General features: G+C 43.3%; 1 protein-coding gene across 1 annotated transcript; it reads right to left on the bottom strand.

Moving 5' to 3' along the window:
- Positions 1-10,584: 10,584 nt before the first annotated feature.
- LOC141802428 (NACHT, LRR and PYD domains-containing protein 12-like) lies at positions 10,585-21,352 on the bottom strand. Its single transcript, XM_074685984.1, has 7 exons — positions 21,328-21,352; positions 15,927-17,769; positions 15,482-15,658; positions 14,379-14,552; positions 11,580-11,738; positions 11,221-11,394; positions 10,585-10,706 (listed from the first exon to the last, which is right to left on the bottom strand). Exons 1-7 carry the CDS (start codon positions 21,350-21,352, stop codon positions 10,700-10,702), a joined length of 2,559 nt encoding a protein of 852 aa, XP_074542085.1. The 3' UTR covers positions 10,585-10,699.
- Positions 21,353-22,129: the final 777 nt, after the last annotated feature.

A 22,129-nucleotide genomic window follows, 5' to 3' on the forward strand; every position in this document is an offset into this window, starting at 1 on the left:
ACCAAATTGTCAAATTGGCAGCGCACAGCGCACAGCGGTGCGCCGCACGAAATCAGCACTGCGCAGGCTGCGCCAGGCTTGCGCCCCCTGCGCTGCGCCACAAAATTAGAGCCCATGCTGTCTGTGCTCCACATGGCACTGACTGCCTGTCAGTCCTCAACAGCAGAGATTGTCTGTGCTCTGCACACAGCACGGGCGAGATAGCTTTGCTTCATGACACAGACTGACTGTCTGTGCTCTATATGTCGCAGTGAATTTTTTTAGTTAACTTTGAAATAACACCACTGGGACAGCATTTTGATTGGGGTGCAGTGATGCATTCTGTGGGACACAGGAAGCCCATCTGTAGCTAGTGTACAGACCAGTGGCGGCTGCTGGTCAGTCAAGGAGGGGAAGCTAATTTTTTTCCGACCTACATCATAAATTTGTTAAATTATTTAAACGTAAATTCTACCCTCTGTCCCTTTTCAAGAAAATGATCTGTGACCCTGTCGTACCAACCAGGTGTTTTTCCAGTGTTCTATATTACCTCCTGTATAAAAGTCTGTCTCCCTTTGACCTGTGCCAGACTGATGTGTATCATCTGCCAGTTTTGAGCGAAGATACATGTGTCCCCCGAGTTTCTCTTTCACAGTCTTTTAAAAACCAGCAGATACTGTGCGTTTTACCAGTGTTCTCTCAATGGCCAGCAGAGCTAGACTGCTTAAACGACCTTGGCCCATTGTGTTGAAGGTGTAAGACTTGAGCCGCTTTAAACAGGAGAAGCTTCTCTCTACAGAAGATGCTTCGGTGGAGGGTTATACTTCAAGATCGCTGACTGGCTCATTTCACTGTCAATCAAAAAGGGATTCGGCCTCTGACAGATCATCCAATCATCATGCAGAAGCCCAGTGTCCAGGCCAGCCCACTGCCTCATAGACCCCCAGAGACGCTGAGCGTCTGATGGGCGGGACAAAGCCCAGCATTTATCCAATGACCATCCAGTTTCCACAGTGGAACAACTCTACGCTCCCCCGCTGAAGTCAGAAGACACCCAGCATTCGACTGTGTTAAAGCACTGAGACGCTGAATGAGAAGAAGGTGGAGCCAGGTACCTGTGATAGGTAGCTGATTCTGAACAAAAGATGAAGGAATTCTAGCGCATATTTTGTCAATGAAATGTACTCACAGAAGAACATATCACCTTTTTGGGGACATTTTAGGGGAAGCTGAGCTTCCCTTGCAGTCTTTGATTGCCACTGGTGCAGACAGTCTATGGCATTGAGCGCAGACAGGTGACCTGGGACATGCGGCACACAGACAGCCATTCTGTGCTATGCAGCACACAGACAGCAAATATGTATTATGAGGTACACAGATGCTGGTCTGTACCATTGAGCATGGGTAGCCAACTGGTGCCGTGAAGCACAGACAAGCAGTCCAATTCATTGAGCACATACAGCCTGTGCCGCCATGTATAGCAGGGTCTCATATCGACTGGGTTACCTCCTCACTCACTGTTACTAAACAGCAAAAAATTACTTTGCTAAAACCATTATCCTAAAATGTAAAGAAGCAGTTTTTATGAAGTTTGGTTACAGAGAATATTTAATAGAAAAGTTGAAATTTTAAGCTAGCTTGTCTGAATTTTGAGTTGGATTTATACGAGGTGATGATTTAAAATGAATCAAATTACTAAGCACATGAGACTTAAACCCCTGATGTTAGTCCAGCATTAAACAGTTTTTTAGAAATCTGTGTGGGTCACCAATGGAAACAGTTTTACTAAGTCTGACCAATAGTTTATTTTTACAGTGCAGTGAAGTTAAAGTCTGTTACTTTTAGCATTAAAGTTGAAGCTTCTTAAATCTTTTATTTAATTCATCATGACTCAAATCGTTTGAGTGAAATCACTTGTCTCAATTTTAAAACATTGCAGTTCTTGCCAAAGACCTCAGTTTCATTTTGATTATTGATTGATTTTGATTATTTTTAATGAAACTCTCCTGAGAAGGTTTGCTAACAAACAACTTCTGGGTTAACAGTGCTGATCAAAGGACGGTTTATTGTAAAACACTTAGTTATTGCAACCATGATTGAGGAGTGTTTAAAGTAAGACTGTGTGGTGTCATTTTTTATCAACACTGCAAAGTCACTCCACAGTAGAATAGAATAGAATAGAATAGAATAGAATAGAATAGAATAGAATAGAATAGAAAATATCTTATTTATCCCCGAGGGGAAATTCAGGAGTCACCGCAGCATTGAAGTAAACAAGAGTAAGAAAGAGTATAGAAAGTGCAAAAAAAGTCCATAAGAAATTAGATGACGACATCCCGTCCACCACTCGTCCACCACTCTCCAGCCCAGCCAGCCTCCACCTCCACAGGGTCCAGGACTGAGCCTCCCCAGCAGTCTGTTCAGTCTCTGTCTCCTGGATCCTGTCTGCTCACAGCAGGCGAAGCTCCTCCAATGTGGCGCCGGCATCCGATGTCAGCTCCGTCAGCCACGTCCGTGAACAGCACGACGCCGCTGGGTTAGCACAGCTAGCTCGTCCATCCCCCGGGGCTAGATCCCACGTTCCCAACAACGATGGATGGAAGGACAGGTCCACGTCGTCACCTCCCAGCTCACATCCGAGAACCAGCACGATGTCCTCACCTCCTCCTCCTCAGCTCGAGGGAAATCATCAAGCCCTACACTAGTTAGCATTGACATGCTACAGGCTGCTAACAGCTAATTTTGCATGTAAACAATGCAGCCATGGTTACATGTAGGATCTCCAGACAAACACAGGGGAAAAGTAGTAAAAATATCGCCGAAGCCACAAAAAGTTTGGTGTCAGTGACCGACAATGAACCATACAAAGTGATGATCCACTCCAAATACAAAGATTACGAAAAAGAGACAAAAAAATTACAAGAAACGGACAAAGACGAGAGAGCTGCTGCAACAGGCTACTACTTGGGTAGCGCCTAGCGCTACCCAAGTAGTAGCTAATATGTACTTTGTACTAGTGATTATGGCAGTACTATGATTTAACACCAGCTTAGATTTAGAAACTGTAAAACAAAACCAAGAATTTAACACTTTACTCCAAAATGGCCTAACACTGGAAGTTTAAGGGGAATTTGTTGTGTATGTGAAAAGCTGTCTCTCTGCTTTCACCCCCAGTTCTTTGTGTTTGCTGATCGGGTTGAGTTTTTTAAGGGAGAAGAGTCAGAGGGGGAGAACACAGTCTATGGACAGCTGACTGTCTCCTGTCACTTTAAAGATCTAGATCCAGCAGAACCTGAAGGAGCTGATGTCAAACTGTCTTTCTGTTTTTAAGTCTTTTAAAGAAAACAGCTCCCTGCTGGACTCAGCAGGTCTCAGTACGTCTCAACGTTCAGGAAGTGGATGACTGTGGTAAATATGGTCGCTGCCCTCAGACAGTCTATGGCTCCAACACAACAAACAAACATCATGGCACATCTAACATAAAGAGCTACATCTGCATCCATCGTGGCCATGGTTATTAGAACATAGCTTCCTCTCAGGGGTGAACTGAAACCACAGTTTTGACCTGAATACAGGACAACCCTCTTTTCAAGACCAAGGAGAAGAAAGAAGAAAACTATTTAGATGATAATAAGAGACTGCTTTCAATTTTGGCTCTAAATACAATCACTATGATCTGTGTTGTGATGTGAGTGTGATTCTGATGACAGTTCTTGTAATGAAACAAACCTTTGTTACATTTCTCAGTAAACTCACACACTGTCCTGTCAGTCTCTTGGAAACAGCCACTTAGAGGACAATGATAAGCTTTTCTTTCTCATTGTTCAGACTGTCTTTTAAGACGCCCCATCTTCGGACATTGCACTCTGTAACGCCATATTTTCCAGCTGTCTGACAGTTGTTTAACGTCTCTGCTGCATTGACCATCATTATCTTCAATTTGTATCATAACTCCACCTCATTTGTCTGTTAACTTGCCCAACAGCGTCATGTCAAAAGAATTAGAGTCTGGCTGCCGTATTGTGCAGAACACATTTACTTTTCCAAGGGGAGCCATTTGTGTATCAGGCTCCCCTTGAGTTTTAAAATGATACTCTTTATCAGCATTTTGGAATATATATATATATATATATATATATATATATATATATATATATATATATATATATATATATATATATATATATATACGCCTTTTTCACAGCTGTTTCTCGTGATTCAGTAGTTGTTCATCTATTGTTTCTTGGAAGCATCGGCTCACATAAGCTACGTCATACCGTGGCTTGATGTGGATTGGTCCGTGGTAAGTGTGTTAATCAGAATGGTCGTCCAATCACCAGCTGTGGATTTTTTTTAAAGTCCCGCCTCCGAAAACAAATCGGAAGAGCTGCTTCCCAGATGGACTTGTGAAATAATTCTGTGGCGGATATATGAAACTGTTCGTCTGGTGTGTCAGGTTAGGGTGTCCGGGCGGGTTCAATGAATTCACAAAAATGTCCGGTATTCTCTGTTTTTCATAGGACCATTACGCGCGTCTGTAAATTGACTAGCGCTTGCAAACAATACTATGATGCGCGTCACCTACAGAGAGGCTGCCTTGTGGGCAGGTCTGCTCTGCGCGTCCACGCACACATAGAGAGTGAGAGGGTCAGAGAGAAGGCGAGAGAGAGAGACAGAGAGCAGAGAAGACAGGGGGCTGTTAAGACAATGGAGCCGTATTGCACGGAAGATGCCTAAGCATAAGTGCAGCTTCACAGATGAACTGCAAAAAAATTTTCCGACATACCGTCCCGATCGGGACAAGTGGGAGGCAGAGTGTACCGTGTGCAAAGCTGGCACATATGTCTCAGTGTCCAATAAAGGTGCTGGAGATCTCAAAGCTCACATGGACACCGAAAAACATAAAAAAGCTGTGCGAGGTGAGAGTTCTTCTGCAAAGTTGACTGAGTTCTTTGTTAGACCTGGGATGGTGTAAATGCAGCGGAAGGTGCAATGGCATTTCATACTGTAAAACACCACAACAGCTACAGGTCCATGGATTGCACCAGTGCCTTGCTAAAAAAGACATTTCCTGACTCTGACATTGCTAAAAAGTTGAGTAGTGTTCGCAACAAGACTGAAGCCATTGTCAATGGTGTTATAGCCCCCCATTCTGTTGAAGTCATTAGCCACGTATACATGGACCCAAATATTCTGCTTGCATTCAGGCTGTTTATTGTTTAATTGTAAGATGTGCATCAAACTTCCAGTTGCCGTCAGGTTAACTTTCCATTATGACAAACGGTTTTAATCTGACATCAGATGTGACGGGACAGTTAATATAGATACAAACGTGTATGCTGGTTCAGACAGTTACATTAAACAGTGATTGCTGTGATTGTTTACTGCATTAAAATGTGCCTGACACTCTGGAAACCTGCCTCTGTGGCTTTGATGACATGTGCACACATGTGCGCCTGTCACCAAATTACAGCTGCGTGGGGTGCGCTCCGCCTTGTGCCGAGGAGAGACCAGGTTGGAGCTGGCGAGCTTTCAGCACACTTTTTTGGCATGAAATTGTCACTGCGCCAACATGAATCTGCTGACACCTCCCCCTGGCGCGCCGTCACACCCATCTCTGCGCAGACGGTCTACCAAATTGTCAAATTGGCAGCATTCGGTTTACTTGCTCAAACGTAAAGAATTTAACCTTTGTATACACCTCATTCTGAAAGAAAAGTGCCAATCCCAATGGACATTTAATCAGTTTCACAGGGGTGGAATATTCCTTTCCCCAAACCGATTGAGGTTTTATGTATCCACTCAAACGGAAAGTTGTAAGGGTGCGTTCTTTCAGCACATGCTCAGATATGATGTAAGACGCAACTAGAGACGTTCCTCAATTCTAAAAATGGCAGCGAGCCGTCAGCACTGGACTGCTGCGGAAAGTTTGTTTTTGACCCAAACTTTGAAGGACTGAACATAATTTAAAGACTGGACGGACACTTGCAATACGGAGTATTGCAACACCGTGATAATAAACTGTTGTCCTCCGTCTTTGATAAGTCACGTGATAATAACGTTTTTCTGCGCATGCCCCAGTGAGTATTCTGTTTGATTATAGTGGCACATGTAGACCACAGATTGTAATATTCCTTTCCATGTATACTAGTGTTTTCGGAAAAGTCATTCAGAAAGATTCCATTCGGAAAGACAAGCAGTGAAAATATTAAGAATATAAGAAGTCTGTCTGAATTTGTGTCTCGTGCCGTTGTCCTCTTTTTTGGAAATCAAAATATGGTCACTCTAATCGCATACAGAACCAAACTAGGATGAAAACCTGAATAAACCTATTTTTCGACACAGCAGATCATCATTAGAATTTGTAGTGGCTTTTATCACGACTTAAATCACATTAACGCATATATAATTTGAGGTCAGAACTTTCGCCTTTAAACACTGATTCCTCGTTCGATCCCCCAAAACATTATGACACTCATGTTCAGAAACCAACCTGCTCTGTGCAGCTTTATCTCAGGTATTTAAATCACATCCAGTAGTTCACTTTGATGCTGGAGCTCCTCTTCATATCCAGACGGTGTTCTTTGTTCGTCCATGTCTCTGATAACTGCAGCGAGCAGCCGCCGCTCAAATAAATCTTCAAGATCCTTGAATCTGGACATCTCCTCATCCAAGAGTCAAGTAAAAAATAGAAAGCTAAAAGCTAGAGTCTTTCTCCAATGGGATTTTCTGAGTTGTCTGACAGTACTGCAAAAAAAAATATCTGAAAAGCGGTAAAAACTTGTATTTTCTTAGTCGTCAAACATCTACTAAGTTTTTTTTTAACAAAATTCAGGAATTCTCAAGAAAAATGTGAATGTCGACTCAAAAAGAAAGAAAAAAAGCCTTCCAGTTAACGCCAATCAGAAGCTGACGTTAGTATATCCTTCGTCTTCTCCTTCTTTTGGTTTTACGGCGAGTGGCATCCAACGTAAGAGGTGCATTACCGCCACCTACCATACAGGAGTGTGATCCAGAGGTCCCTTCTTCTTTTTCTTCTTCTTCTTTTGCGTTTATTGGCGGTTGGCAAACCAACTTAAAGGTGCATTAGCGCCACCTACTGGACTGGAGTGTGGAACAGTAAATTGGCAGACAAAATAAATTAGAAAAAAAATAAAATAAAACTAATAAAATAAATAAAAAAAACCAAACCTACAATAATTTAAATAAGTAAACACATAAATAAAACAAAACTAAATAGATTAAGGAATTAAATCCTCTCCATTAGACCAGTGGCTTTTAAATATGCTACTAAGTACTTGTGCATACTGCCAGACTCTGCTCCTAGCAGATTCCCCATACTGAGTCCCATCCTGGATCCCTCTGCTGTTGCTGTCAATGTCCTCCTTTCCTCCTCGTACCCTCTGAATTACAAAAGCACATGCTGGACAGATTCAGTCTCCTCGCAATGCTCACATCTACCATCCGGGTGTTTTCCTATTTTATGTAGTGTACTGTTCTGTTCTGTGTGTCCTATCCTAAGTTGTGTGAGGACTGCTTCCTCCCTCCGGCTCCCGCCCCTCATCCTTCCCTACCTCACCTGTTTCTGTATGTTATAAAGCTGCCTGTGTCTTGGATGTCAGAGTATTCTTGCCAAACTGCCCCCAAATGTTTCTTGATTAATGATTTACCCTCTGCCCTACTAAACAGAATTTCTGTATCTACTGTAGGTGGTTTGAGTGATTGTTTAGCCAGAATGTCAGGCCAGAAGTCCCTATTCCCACAAAAAGACCTTACACTAAATTCTGATTTTTAATTCGGTTTGTTTAAAAAAAAGAAAAAAAAAAAAATCAAAAACTGCTTTATACTCTCCTTTTCCCAAGCTAAATATATTTTTAAGATTCAACACCCTAATTCCACTTTTCTGTAGATTCTTAAAATAATTTCTCTTTGTTTATTGTACTTTCGACACTTACATAACATGTTCCACTGTTTTATCCTCAACTCCACAGTCACATCTCCCTGTTGGATGTTTTCCAATTAAATGCATAGTCTTGTTTAACCCGGTGTGGCCTAGTCTTAATCTTGACATAGGCCTTACTGTAAGGCCTAACTGTTGCCTACATCCCAGCTCTTTTGCCATTCATTCATGATTCTGTTCTTTATTACTGCCTTTGCTTCAGATTTACTTAATGTTATTTCCATAATGCTAATTTGTTTCAGTGCTTGTTTTGCGAGAAAATCTGCAATTTCATTCCCCTCAATACCTCTATGTTTTGGCACCCACATGAATCTGACTACTGCCTCTTGCTGGTGTAGTCTGAATAAAGTTTCATGAATTTCATAGAGTATATCTGGTCTGCAGTGGGATGACATGGAATGAAGTGATTCAAAGGCTGATAATGAGTCTGAACATAAAATTATCTTTTTAAGTGTATCGTGTTCTCCCCACTGCAGTGCCATTGCAATAGCCAGCATCTCAACTGTACATACTGATAAATGATCAGATATTCACAACTTAACATTTACATTAAGATATGGTATAACAAAAGTAAATCCAGTACTACCATTCTTTGGTTCATCCGAACCATCTGCTCCACAGCACACAGCATTTAAAATACTTACATTTCCAGGGTCCGAGGTTTGTTGGTGGATGGTTGGTAATGCGCCTGGATTCAGGACCAGCCTATTCACTAGTCCTCTGTTGTACTGTCCATGTTAGAGCCTGAGTCTTAAGTTGGACCAAAATCAGTGGGAGACTTTTAGCAGTTGAAAAACAAAGTCTTTAATCAGCGTCTTCAGAGACACACAAAATTCCAAAAACACAAAAAGGAACAAAACTGATCTTCTGCAGGCTGTGGCAGAGGTTGGCTGCCTACAGACCAACACCAAAAGGAGCAGCAGGGCACAGAGCTGAAAGGCACAGGAAAAAACAGGTCAGCAAAAAGGCTACCTAGTGGGACTGAATAATCTGGCACTGGAGTGAAGACTGAGCTGGTCTATATGGAGGTGGAAGATTGGAGACTGAAATCAGGTGTACCCTGCTGCACTCTGCCATAATGTATGTCAGCCATGCCCCCAGCCACAGCCTGCACTGCAGAGAGAGGAAACACAGGTGAAAAGCCCAACAATCTTTCTACTACCCAAAAATGCAAACTTAATTTCAAACCATAACAGTCCAAAGTTGGAAAAGCAGTCGGCTATGAAGTGACAAGCACACACATGTACAGTTTTACTGAGTGTAGCTGGCACATTTTCTTGATCAATGGACTCTAGACACTGACAGTGTTTCTCAAATCCCATACTTCCATACTGTGTATTCAAAATTTTCAAATTGAGTGTACTAAGCATACTACATACTCACTGGCTTAATGCGCAAATTTTGAGGGTGTAGTGCTGTCTCAAATCGCATACTGCCGAGCGCCGTACTTACCGGAAATGACAACATGATGTCGACCTCTTCTTCTTCTACGTCTAATTGTGACTGGCTTCCAGCGCGTTTCCACCAAACACCGCCACTTTTTTGCCCGCAAAGCCTTTTCAGTAGTATATTAAACACAGCTAATAACACGATCAAAATATCAAGATCTTACCATCTTTCATTGTAATTACAATGAATTTCAATCGCCCTTTGCTACGCCGTAATTGGCGCCAACAACATCTCCTCCTCCTCCTACTGGCTGAAGATGTCCTGGTATGTATTGTTTATTTGTATTTTTACCGTGCTGAGCAAACGGCCACAGCTTTCTTCCGCCATTGCTGCTAGAGGAGGAAATAAGTGTGTTGAGTGTCCAAGGCTGCATACTCAAAATCTGGGACGATTTGAGTACATCATCTGGGTACTTTTGCATACTCATTTTTCGCATACTATGCATACTGTTTTTCATTTTGACACAGTATACTCAAAATTTTGAGTATTTGAGTATGGAAGTATGCGATTTGGGACACACTATTAGTCTTGTCTTCTTCGGAGATGGGAAGCTTGAGCATGGAGCTATGTGGCTGTTTACAGCCAAAAACAAAGCAGTGATGGCCCTTCAACTTTGGCATTCTCCTCCCAGCTGCTGGAGAAAGATCTCTCCAGCAGCGGGGAGGGGGGGGGGGGGGGGGGGGGGGGGGGGGTATCTGCTCCGGTGGATCAATCAGGTCAGACTTGCCCCTGATTGGCCAAAAAAGGGAATTGTTGACATCGGCAAATACCCAAAATCCAAACAGCTCGTTTTAGGTCAAGATTTTACGTTTACAAGCACTACTAAGTACAGGTTTTGTCTTTAAATATCACATTTTGTGGGCTGGGAGGAAAGCCAAAGACCCATAAATTTCACTAAAAGACTTAATAAAGTGATTTTCGCATAATATGGGACCTTTAAATCCAGGTGGAGGCTCCAGGCAGAGTAGGGAGGTGTGGAGCAGAAGGGGTGGAGGAATCTCAGTGTGTCCGCAGAGAGTGTGTAGAAGGACAAAGCAGTACACACACACACACAAAGGACCTGTGTCTGTGTCTGAGAGTGGAGCTGATCTCAGAGCAGTTCGGACTGCGGCACTGACCATAACCTCCACCTTCTGTGATTCCTCTGTCTGTCACTGCTGGATGCTCTTTCCTCTTCCTCTTCCTCTTCCTCTTCCTCTTCCTCTTCCTCTTCCTCTTCCTTTTCCTCCCAGAAGCACGCTGCAGTCAGAGCCTCTCCACACAGGCTGCTGCTGCCTCACCTTTTCTGGATCATCACCACTCTCACAGAGATCACCACCTGAAGAGACAGAAGGAGACAGACAGCAGAGGTCATGCATCAAATGTTACACCACAGACTGTAAAAATAATGGACCAAGCCAACATGATGTTTTCTCCTCTATGAACATAGACTCCCATGTTCAGCATCTGACCACTGCCATGTTTTTTCTAGATCCCAGTGTGAGTACTTTTGGACAATGGGTGAAGCTGGAGAGGAGAGAGGGCTTTACAGAGGCTAACTTCTCAAAGCTAAAGTCAACAACTGATGGTCAATCAAACATCTGCTCATGATATAGTTTCCCACAGAGCCAGGTGTTATTCATGGGGGTTATTCATCCCACTAAAGATGCTGAGAGAGCTTGTGGAACATAGTGGACTTTTCTGAAGTGTCTCCGCGCTCTGCCAGAGTCTCTCATGAGCAACAAAGACAACAACCCTGACTCCTACTTATCAGCAGACAGAAATGAAGTGTAAGATATAAACATCACTACAGTAATCCTAGAGAGAAAAACTGACCACAGCACTGAACAGACCTCAGAGACTCCAGTCTGTAGAGAGGACTCTCCTTCAGGTCAGACAGAACTTTCTCTCCTGAATCCAGCAGGTAGTTTCCACTCAGGTCCAGCTCTCTCAGGTGGGACGGGTTTGACTTCAGAGCAGAGGCCAGTGACGCACAGCTAATCTCTGACAACCTGCAGCCCCTCAATCTGAATAAAAATAAATGATAAAGATAAAAATTGAATCATTGCCCAGTCAGATGTTAAACATCGTTCAACATCAGAATATGACCTCAAGAAAATCTTCAACTCAACTGCACCAATGTGAGGAATATTTATAACACGTTACCTTCCTTCATTGAATGTGAGCAACAGCAGAGATTCAGTGAACTGACCTCAGAGTCTCCAATCTGCAGAGTGGACTCTCTAGAAAACCACACAGCAGCTCCACTCCTGAGTCCTGCAGCTCGTTCCAACCCAGGTCCAGCTCTCTCAGGTGAGGGGGGTTGGACTTAAGAACAGTAGCCAGACGAGCACAGCTGATCTCTGACAAACTGCAGCCCTTCAGTCTGACAAAAAAAAAGAAATGGTGTAAGTTCAGAAACATTCAGTGTGTAGTTATTTGATGTTCAGAGTAGGGGTTTCAGGACTTATTTTTAATACATTGTATTCTGTTACACGCATATGTTAAGGATACGTCAGAGCACCAGGCTGCCAGTAGCGCTACATGTAGCTGGCTACTAAACTACAGTTAAAAGTTTGATGTTGTCATGTTTAAAACAAAAGCTCTACATAACTGTTGATGAATACCTTACACCATGGCATTGTAAACAGTAAAAAGTTGTCTTGAACAAAGAAAAGTTGTTTTAACAGCAAGATCTGGGGGGGTATTCCACGAAGCTGGCTTAGCTCAAAGCCTGGCTTATTTGGGTTAGCCTCGCTAGCTTTAGCAAGAGTTTGGTTCCACAAACGAGGCTTAGGGCTAGCGTGGCTTGGTAACCATGGTAAATTAGTCAGTGCGACTAGCCTGGTCCCGGTCAGGCTAAACGTCAGACTTACCTTCTCAGAGAAGGTCCGACAGGCTTCTGAAAGACGCCTTGTGAACTGCATGTGTCACATTAAATAACTGTGATGAATGATGTTCTTGTTCGTAAACATAAATTGAAACCTTTGGGTAACTTTTCTGACACCTCCTGCTTAAAACCCAAAAAAGAAGGATCGTGAGGTTCCACTTCCACGGTCCGTATTCATACTGAAAATCAAGATCAAGCGAGCTTTTGCCCTTCAGCTCCACGGGAGGTTTCCGTCCTCCCTGAGCTCACCTTAGGACACCTGCGTGATCCTTTGACAGGTGTACCACCCCAGTTATACCAGACTGGAATAACCATGAATCAAGACATGTCAGATACTAGACTGTCTGTCCCTGATGTGGGGCTCTTAGTGGCTGAGTGGTTAGAGAGCAGGATGCAGTCTCACAGTGATTCATGTTTTACTTGCAGCGTGGGTTCGATCCCACCAGTGGTAACTATTTGAAAAAAGCTGATTTCTCTCTTCTGTCACCCTCAAAGTACAATCAACATGTGACAGAATAAAGGCAGAAATGGTCTTATGATATAAAAGGTGACAACAGCCACAATTTTCCATAGAAATACCTTCCTTTTACCAGCGGTCCATTCTGATCAAGATGATAATGTAAAGGTGATTCCACACGGTGAGATAACTTTGTGTCTTCTCCTTATTTAAATATAGAGCACTGTATCACGGACACATCTCATCTGACAGCTGAATCATCTCTAATAAAATGACATCTCATCTATACATGTCTTTTCTACTGTTTAAGTCATCGCCACGTGAAGTGTATATATATATATATATATATATATATATATATATATGTATATATATATATATACATATATATATATATATATATATATATATATATATATATATATATATATATATATATATATATATATATATATATATATATATTTATAAATATATATATTTATATATATATATATATATATATATATATATATATATATATATATATATATATATATATATATATATATATATATATATATATCAACAGGTCTATTTATGGACAGCCTTAATTTAATCAAGACCAATCTCCTCTGAGCCACAGCAGTGTGGGAGCTTTAGAATGAGAAGAAAAAAGGTCATCAAACTCAGCAGAAACAGTCAGTGTTGATTTGACACATAAGCATGGTATTCTTGAACCAGCAGCTTCTCTGGCTCTAATTATTGCCACAGTGTCACCCTTTTATGTGAATTTCCCCTTGTAGTCATCATACGACTCCATGAGGAGTTTTTTTCTCTGCTGAGGGAAGCGTCTCCGCTCTCGATTTTGACATGATTTGGTCATTTCGACAATCGACACGTCGGGGCTTTTTATCTACCGCGGACGCGCGCTTAGCCACAGCTTCGATCAGCCTGGCTTGAATAAGCGTCTCTGAAAATTAGCTGAGCCTCGTTAGTGGAACGAGTTGCAGCTAAGATTAAAGTGGCCACGCTTACCGGGGATAGCCCAGCCTCTTTTAGCCCGCTTCGTGGAATACCCCCCTGATCTCCATTCATTTCCAAAACAAAAAAAGACGTGGCTGTAGTCTAATTAAAACAGATCTTCTTCACAGCAAATTGAAATAATTTCCTTCTCATGCCACATCCAAACACTCTTTACCGTGAAAACCTGTACCTTTAATAACATAGTAAACAAATCATACAGTTTGTGATTTTAAAGCTACTGTTACAACCCCCACCCCACCCCCACCTTCATGAAACCTACTTCTTACAACGTGGCACTGTCATAAAATAACTGACCACAAATAGAAAACTTGACTTTTACAGCGAAGAGCTGAGGGATTGTCATAAGCTCTGTTTAGATATCAGAACTACAGATAGAAATACACATCTTTTTGAGAAAGGAAACAGAATCAATAAAAACTAAAACAAGTTCAGAAGATCCTCTAGATCCAGATATAACTATTTAAGAAAACTCAACATTCCTTTGTACTTAAGAGTCAGGCAGATTAAGTACATTTAACATCGGATATGACCTCAAGAAAATCTTCAACTCAACTGCATTAATGTGAGAAAGGTATGAACAAGATAAATTCCTTCTTAAACATGTCAGAGCAACAGTTACAAAGAGTCAGAGAACTGACCTCAGAGTCTCCAGCCTGCAGAGTGGACTCTCCAGGAAACCACACAGCAGCTCCACTCCTGAGTCCTGCAGTTTGTTGTAGCTCAGCTGCAGCTCTCTCAGATAGGAGGGGTTGGACTCCAGAGCAGAAGCCAGAGAGGCACAGCTGACCCCTGACAAACTGCAGTCTCTCAATCTGAAAAAATAAATAAATAAAATAAATCAGGTACATTCAGAAACATTCAGTGTTCAATAATCTGTTGAAAGAAAATGAAATATAAGACTCCAGACAGCTGAAGCTGAGTGGGTGAGGAACAGTGAAGGCAGAAAACCCAATGACAATATAAGTTCCCTTGAAACTAATAAGAAGCTTCAGCAGTCTGAGTTCTTCACATCAAGTGGTTGTTAGTTCTGATATCATCTACTCTGAGGGACTGAACTCAATGTGAGTCTGAAGCAGACACAACACCTGAGCCCAACTCTCTATTCCTCCACTTTCCATTATTCTATCAAAAATTCAGTACTCCTGAAAAATACTGACCTGAGAAGGTTAAAAAACAAGAGACTCACACAGAAAACAGGAAGGTTGGCAGGTATGGTTTTCATCCTGCTTTACTCCCCACTGATCCCATTTCCCACTACCCTAACCAGGGTTTTCACCCCCACCCCACTTCACCCCACTCCAACCTCTACAACCCAACCAGGGTTTTTGTCCCTATCCTCAGCCCCAAGAACCCAACCCACCCTATATTGAGGTGGAACACCCCTCACAGCCCTGTAAACTGACTCTGACAAACTACCACATTGCACCATGCCATCAAACACACAGGGCTAAGAGCATAGGGAGGCAGGTCTGGGAGATTTTTGCTGACGAGCCGTCTTGAGGTGTTGGGGACTAGTCATCGAAACAGCAATGAAGGACAGTGTCCTTCATATGACCAGAGCGAAGATCTTGGCCCCAGCCCCTCCCTGGTGCTAGCTGGATGGCTGGCCAGTGTCAGCGACCCACCCCGCACATGGCATCACAGTTTCCACTGCTAATTCTCCCCACTCAAATTTCAGGTAAACAGATTAACCAAGGGATTGTATCACCTGGTCCTAAACAGAACCAGTCAGTGAACTCACCGCAGAGTCTCCAGTCTGCAGTGTGGACTCCCCAGACCAGCTGACAGACGCCTCACTCCTGGATCCTTCAGATCATAGTTGTAACTCATGTTCAGCTCTCTGAGATGGGAAGGGTTTGACTTCAGAGCAGAAGCCACAACTTCACAGTGAGTCTCTGACAGCCCACAGTCTGACAGTCTGTGATAAAGAAAGTTAGCGTAAGAGAGGACTCTTTATATGAAGAATGTGTTTGATGAGAACAGAGTGGATCAGATCATTATTGAACTAAATGTCATCAGAAAGATCACAGTCTGAATCATCTGAAAAAGATCAGACAAACACATCATGTTAGACTTTAAGAAACCAGTAGATCACCATCTTCAGAGGAATCCGGACTTTTACTCGGTTTTCACATCTCAATCGTTCTATCACACAGATTCATTAAGTTGATTCCAGAGGAACTTACTGAGCCTTCCTGCAGTTCCTTACAGCTGGAATGAGTCTCCGTCGTCCCTCATTTGATGTTTTGTACTTCTTCACATCTAATTCACCCAGAACCTCCTCTGACATCTGCAGCATGTAGGCCAGAGCAGAGCACTGGATCTCAGAGAGTCTCTTCTCTGGTCTGTTCTCTGACTCCAGAAACTCTTGGATCTCCTGATGGACTGAGGGGTCGTTCATCTCCGTCAGACAGTGGAAGATGTTGATGCTTCTGTCAGGAGAGACCTCATCACTGTTCATCTTCTTCAGGTTGTTGATGACTCTTTGGATCATCTCTGGACTGTTGTCTGTGTGACCCAGCAGACCCCCTAAGAGTGACTGGTTTGACAGTCCATGAAGGAAGCGAACAAACAGGTCCAGGTGACCGTTTTTACTGCTCAGAGCTTTCATCATAGCTCCATTCAGGAGGTCTGCCAGGGTTAAAACTTTGTTTTTTTTTCCCTGAAAAACCTTCAGCAATGGTGTGCTCCACTTTGTGTGTTTATGTTTCCTGTCTTGTCCCTCTAGAAAGTCCTCCCGTCCTGCTGTGTCTTTGTGAGTGAAACAGTGGAACATGTAGACTGCAGCCAGAAACTCCTGAACGCTCAGATGAACGAAGCAGTAGACGGTTTTCTGGAAGATCACACTCTCTCTTTTGAAGATCTCTGTACAAACTCCTGAGTACACCGAGGCCTCTGTGACATCCAGACCACAGCGCTCCAGGTCTTCTTGGTAGAACAGGATGTTTCCTTTCTTCAGATGTTCAAACGCCAGCCTGCCCAGCTTCGGGAGGACCTCTCTGTCAGCCTCCATCAGCTCCTGAGGACTGGTCTCATGACCCTCAGCGTACTTTTTCTTCTTCCTCTGAGTCTGAACCAGCAGGAAGTGTGAGTACATGTCAGTCAAGGTCTTGGGCAGCTCTCCTCTCTGCTTTGTCCTCATCATGTGCTCTAGGACTGTAGCAGTGATCCAGCAGAAGACCGGGATCAGACACATGATGTGGAGGCTTCTGGAGGTCTTTATGTGTGAGATGATCCTTTTGGACAGATCTTCATCCCTGAACCTCCTCCTGAAATACTCCTCCTTCTGGGCGTCAGTGAAGCCTCGTACTTCTGTCAGCCTGTCCACACATGAAGGAGGGATCTGATTGGCTGCTGCAGGTCGGGAAGTGATCCACACCAGAGCTGAAGGAAGTAGGTTCCCCTTGATGAGGTTTGTTAACAGCACGTTTACAGAGCACTCCTGTGTGACATCTGACACAACCTGAGTGCTGTGAAAATCCAGAGACAGTCTGCTTTCATCCAGGCCGTCAAAGATGAACAGAAGTTTACAGAAAGCCAGCGTCTCTGCTCTCAGCTTTTCTAATGTTGGATGGAAAAGATGGAGCAGACTTAGGAGACTGTAGCTCTCATCTTTGATCAGGTTCAGCTCCCTGAATGAAAGCAGAACCACCAGAGTGAGGTCTTGGTTTTCAGAGCCCTCTGCCCAGTCCAGAGTAAACTTCAGCACTGAGAAAGTTTTTCCAATCCCAGCCACGCCGTTAGTCAGAGCCACTCTGATAACTCGTTGCTTAGGTAAGGCTTTAAAGATGTCCTGGCACCTGATGGGAGTCTCATAGAGGATTTTCTTCTTGGAGTCTGTCTCCAGCTGCCTCACTTCATGTTGAGTATTCACCTCTTCACTTGGTCCCTCTGTGATGTAGAGCTCAGTGTAGATCCTGTTGAGGAGGGGTCTACTTCCTCCTTCATCACTTCCCTCAGTCACACATTCACATCTCCTCCTCAGACTGATCTTGTGTTCATTTAAAAGCTGCTGCAGAGCTGCTGGCTCTGAAAAAGACAAACCAGAGAGAGAAAAACAAAGAGAATGTGAAAATGAAGCAATTGTTATAATGACTTCATCAGTATGAAAAGATGTGCACAGAGTCCTCACAGCTCTCTGTGTCCATGTGGGCAAACTAAACTAAGAAGCCAACAGAGAAGACGGTGAATAAAGAGACAGAGGGCGATCTCAGCAAAGCAAAACATGTCAGCTGTGAATTCTTCTGGCTTTGTGTTTTCTCTGAGAGGAGAACACTGATCAAAGAAGAAACAGCAAAGAGACCTGCTGGAGCAGAAAAACAACAAAGTTACATTTCACTTGGCTGTTTCAGACCTGATCACAGAAAAAGAAAGGTGTACAGGCTTACTTTGTTCAGGGCGGCTCTGACAGGCTGTATGTGGTCCAGATCCTGGTCTAGGTCAGAGAGAGAAGTTAAAGTTTGGTTATTTTTTGAGAACTCACCTCTCAAGCCCCTATCCCGCAGACTTTAACCTTCGCCATCAGCCCTGGAAATGTTGTAATTTATTACATTTGGACTGGAAAAAAAGAATCATTGTGTCATAAAACACAGAGAAAACAGTACGTTACTACTCTGAAAAAGTTAAAAAACAGATTAATGTGTCATTTTTCATCTACATATGCTGCGACGTGCTCGATGTGACTTTTGCACCACTCATTTATTGTTTTGTAAGTGTCTAAAAGAGCATAGAATTGCATTGGCATAACACAACACAACATAAAATGATGTGCTGAGTCCGTCTTTCAGTCATTCACAATCATGGTTGCGAATCAGCGGCGCCCGTGCATGTGAGCGGGGGCGGGGGAGGAGGGGCTAGGAGGTGTCCTGACAAGATTGCTACATTCAAATTCATGCTAGTTTTTCTGGACTGCCAACCCTGCCTTTAAGCTACTAATACCTGAACTATTTTCTAGGATGTACCCAAGGGTGGACATGACTTTATCAAATTAAATGATGTTATGCTTAAGCTATCTTTATGTCTGATTTCCAAAATGTAAAAATAAAAACACAAATGGCAAAAATAAAAACACTCAATGAATGAGAATGGGGTCAGGTTGGGAACAGAAATACATTGATGTCTTATGTACAGATATTTTGACTAAGAATGCTGCGCAAAGTAAACTGACATAAGTTTCAAAGTAATGAACAGTTTCTAAAGGATTGTAGGCAGTTTTTCTGTTGCTAACTAACCCTCTTTGGAGAACCATTGATTTTAGGCAAACTCTGATGTGCAGTTTATTTATTTTCCTGTAAAGGGACTGTCAGGAGGATCTGTTGTACTTGGACTGCGGCGACACCTTCTGGCCCAGAGTTTCACACGCACTGTCACAAAGATGTGACTTTTAAAAAGGTATGTGTTTACCTTGGAAACGAAAGGAGACCGGGTTGAAAAAACTTTGTTCATTCAAGACAATTTTCTGAGTACAATGTAAAAAATTATGATATTTATCAACAGTGACATACAGCGGTTGTTTGAAACGTGAAAAAAAGCGAATTTTGTAAATTTCTACTGTAGTTTTGTAGCCCTCCATATATAGCACCACTCACAGCCCTGTGCTCTAAGACATGTCTGTAATGTGTAACGTTAGTGAATCCTGATTATGTCCTGCCAGTCATCTACCAAGCAGAGCTAACGTAACCTCACTCTTCATTTTATTGATAGACTCTCAAGTTTGAACAGACCACTGCAGAATAACTGCTGACTGTGGGTTGGAATCAACATTATCACTAACAGTTTAGCTCCTGTGTTAGCTTTTAGCCATTGTTTTAACTAGCCAGTGTTTTAGCTTTTAGCTTGTGTTTTAGCCTTTAGCTCGGGCTGTATCACTCTCCTGTTTCACTTTCTTTGGCTCTTCTGTCCTTTTTCTGTCTGACAGTTAGGCTCCAGTGTTCACCATCACTACAAAATTAATCACAGAAATCGTTTTCAGTAGAGAAAAACACAGATCTCTCTTCACACTAAATTTCCCTATCCAGCGTGGTGTTGTCATAAAGACTAAGGGCGTATTCAGACCTGGACTGTTTGGTCCACTTTAAACGGACCAGGGTTCGTTTTCCACGCTGGTGCGGACTTTCCATGCAGGTGTGAATAGACACAAACGAACCCTGGTGCGGACCAAACCCACTTTTTGAGGTGGTCTCGGTCCGCTTCCAAACGAACTCTGGTACGGTTCGTGGTACTCCGGTGCAGGTCTGAATACAAACCAAGGTCCATCCGAACTAACTACAGGATACATGGGCCTTTTGGGCCTATAAAGCCACCGTAACCTAACCGTCTTTGGTTCATACCTCATCCTCCGTCTTCTGTTTAGCCACACTGTTATTAGCATGTTGTGGGTCAGGACACTCAGAGCATAGCGTCCCCTTGCTGCGCGAATTCGTCTTCGCTGTTCCAAATTTTGAAGCGGTGTTGTTAAGCCTGCTTTGAAGGAGCTGCTCTTGAAACTGAAAATGATTTAGCAGCTCTAATAAGAGCACAAACACGTTTACCTCCATTTCCAGGTCTGTATTCTGTGTGTCACCTTTGTCAGTGCTGTCCAATGAGAGCACTGATCGTCACACACGTGGATGTGTTTACAGAATATAGTCCACTTGCACAAAGTACAATCTGAATACGAACCGCACCAAACGAAAAAAATAAAGTCCACTTTTGGTCCGGACCAAACAAGTGGACCAAAGGACTTTTCTGGTCTGAATACAGCCCTAGATGTGCCATAAATTAAACTGGTCTTGCTCGACCTGATCAGGGAACTACAGAGTAGCTTTTTTGGGATAATACCGGTGCTGATGATCATATTTAAAAGTGTGGATTATGATCAGGCATTTATCTGGAAGAGAGACTTTTTCAAGATCACTCAGAAACTCCTCACAGCCCCTTTAAGCTTCATCAGTAGGCTTTTTTAAAAATAGGTTTAAATAAGTCACACCGAAGTGTTCATTTTGCATTTTGTACTAAAGCAAGTACCGTAGTGAGTAAATGAGATAAAGTAAAATGCTAAACAAGAAGTGACTTCCCGATTTTCTTTCCAAATACACTGCTGGATTCCCCCCCAAAAAAGAGTCAGACCAAATTAAATCTATAATGAAAATTATAAACCAGAATTGGACAGTATTTTTATTTTGAATTTAGGGACTTCAGAGATGATTTCAGGGGCTTGAGAGGTGAGGTCTGCAGCCAGACTCTTCGTATGTGTCTGGATGAATTCAGCCTTCAGTTTCTAATGTCTGTTTGATTTGAACCCTCCTGGTTTCTGTTTTTCCTGTATGATTGTTTATAAATCAGAGACAGGCCTTACTGTCATTTGTTCACACAAATCCCACAATGCCTATCTGCGGCTACTTCACAGTCAAAGCCTTCATTTTCACAGAGCTGATTCACAGACACTTTGCTCTGAGATTCACATCTTTCCCTCTCCTCCTTTCAAACAGGAGACTCCGCACTGTGAGGGACAGATGTGAACCAGCAACCCAGAAAGGCTTCAGGAGTTTCAGCTGTCTATTTTCTAGAAACATTCAGGAGCACAGTGAAACAGCCTCAGAGCCTTACTTTGGGTCTGAGGGTCCAGGTTCATTGCTGAAGTCTGGAGGAAGATTGTTGGACCAGTCACTCTCCAGAGACACACAGCTGGGTCCAGGAGACTGTGCTCTGTCCTCCTCTTCCTTTTTTCTAACACTCATGTTGTGGTCTGAAGTCGGTCTGAAAGGTTCAACAGCAACACTCACAGAGAGCCCAACACACAACAATAACTAGTCTTGTAATCAGGGTCTAACCATTGACGCATACTGATAGTTGTCCATAGTCACTACACAACTGCAACAGCAGAGGGCACCAGTTTTTGGTAAAACCAGTGACCTCACAGTGGCTGCCGTCATCTATCAGTTGCAGCAGAAACACACTTACACGAGTTATGGACAGGGGATGAGAAATGGAGAGGCATTAGGATCACCATGGAGTAGGATTGCCGGGGAGGGCTGGGGAACAGATGGGAGGGGGATAGGGGTGGGTTGGAATGGGGGGTTGTGTTCAGGGGACTGGGTCTTGGGGAGAAGATCTCTGTGGTCTCCGGAGTCTGGCCGGGTGCGCTGGGGGCTGATACTGCCTTGCGGTGGGTAGTGACCTCGGCTGGGTCCGTCCTGGGTGCTTAACCGGGCGCTTCGTCTTCTGGGGTGGGTGGCCCTTTGGCCTGGGGCCCAGGCGTCTAGCAGGGCCTGTGGGCCTCAGTCCCTGTCTCCTGAGTCTCCCACTCCACAGTGTCGGGGGCCTGCCTCTTGCCTTCCCAGGGCCCCCTCTCCTTGCCTCTTCCTAGGTTGGCGTGCTGCTGTCTCCATGGTGGACTGTCTGGGCTCTG

Source organism: Halichoeres trimaculatus, unplaced genomic scaffold (assembly GCF_033239565.1).
Source record: "Halichoeres trimaculatus isolate MK-OKI-2021-1 unplaced genomic scaffold, fHalTri1.1 fHalTri1_scaffold_13, whole genome shotgun sequence".
Classification (NCBI taxonomy): Eukaryota; Metazoa; Chordata; class Actinopteri; order Labriformes; family Labridae; genus Halichoeres; species Halichoeres trimaculatus.

Excerpts from the sequence above, each read along its gene's own strand:
- LOC141802428 (XM_074685984.1), bottom strand. The coding sequence starts at position 21,352 with ATGAACCTGGACCCTCAGACCCAAA. Across the intron at positions 14,553-15,481 it reads TGCAGACTGGAGACTCTGCG|ATTGAGAGACTGCAGTTTGT; the intron begins GTGAGTTCACTG and ends TTATTTTTTCAG. Across the intron at positions 11,395-11,579 it reads TGCAGATTGGAGACTCTGAG|ATTGAGGGGCTGCAGGTTGT; the intron begins GTCAGTTCACTG and ends ATTTTTATTCAG.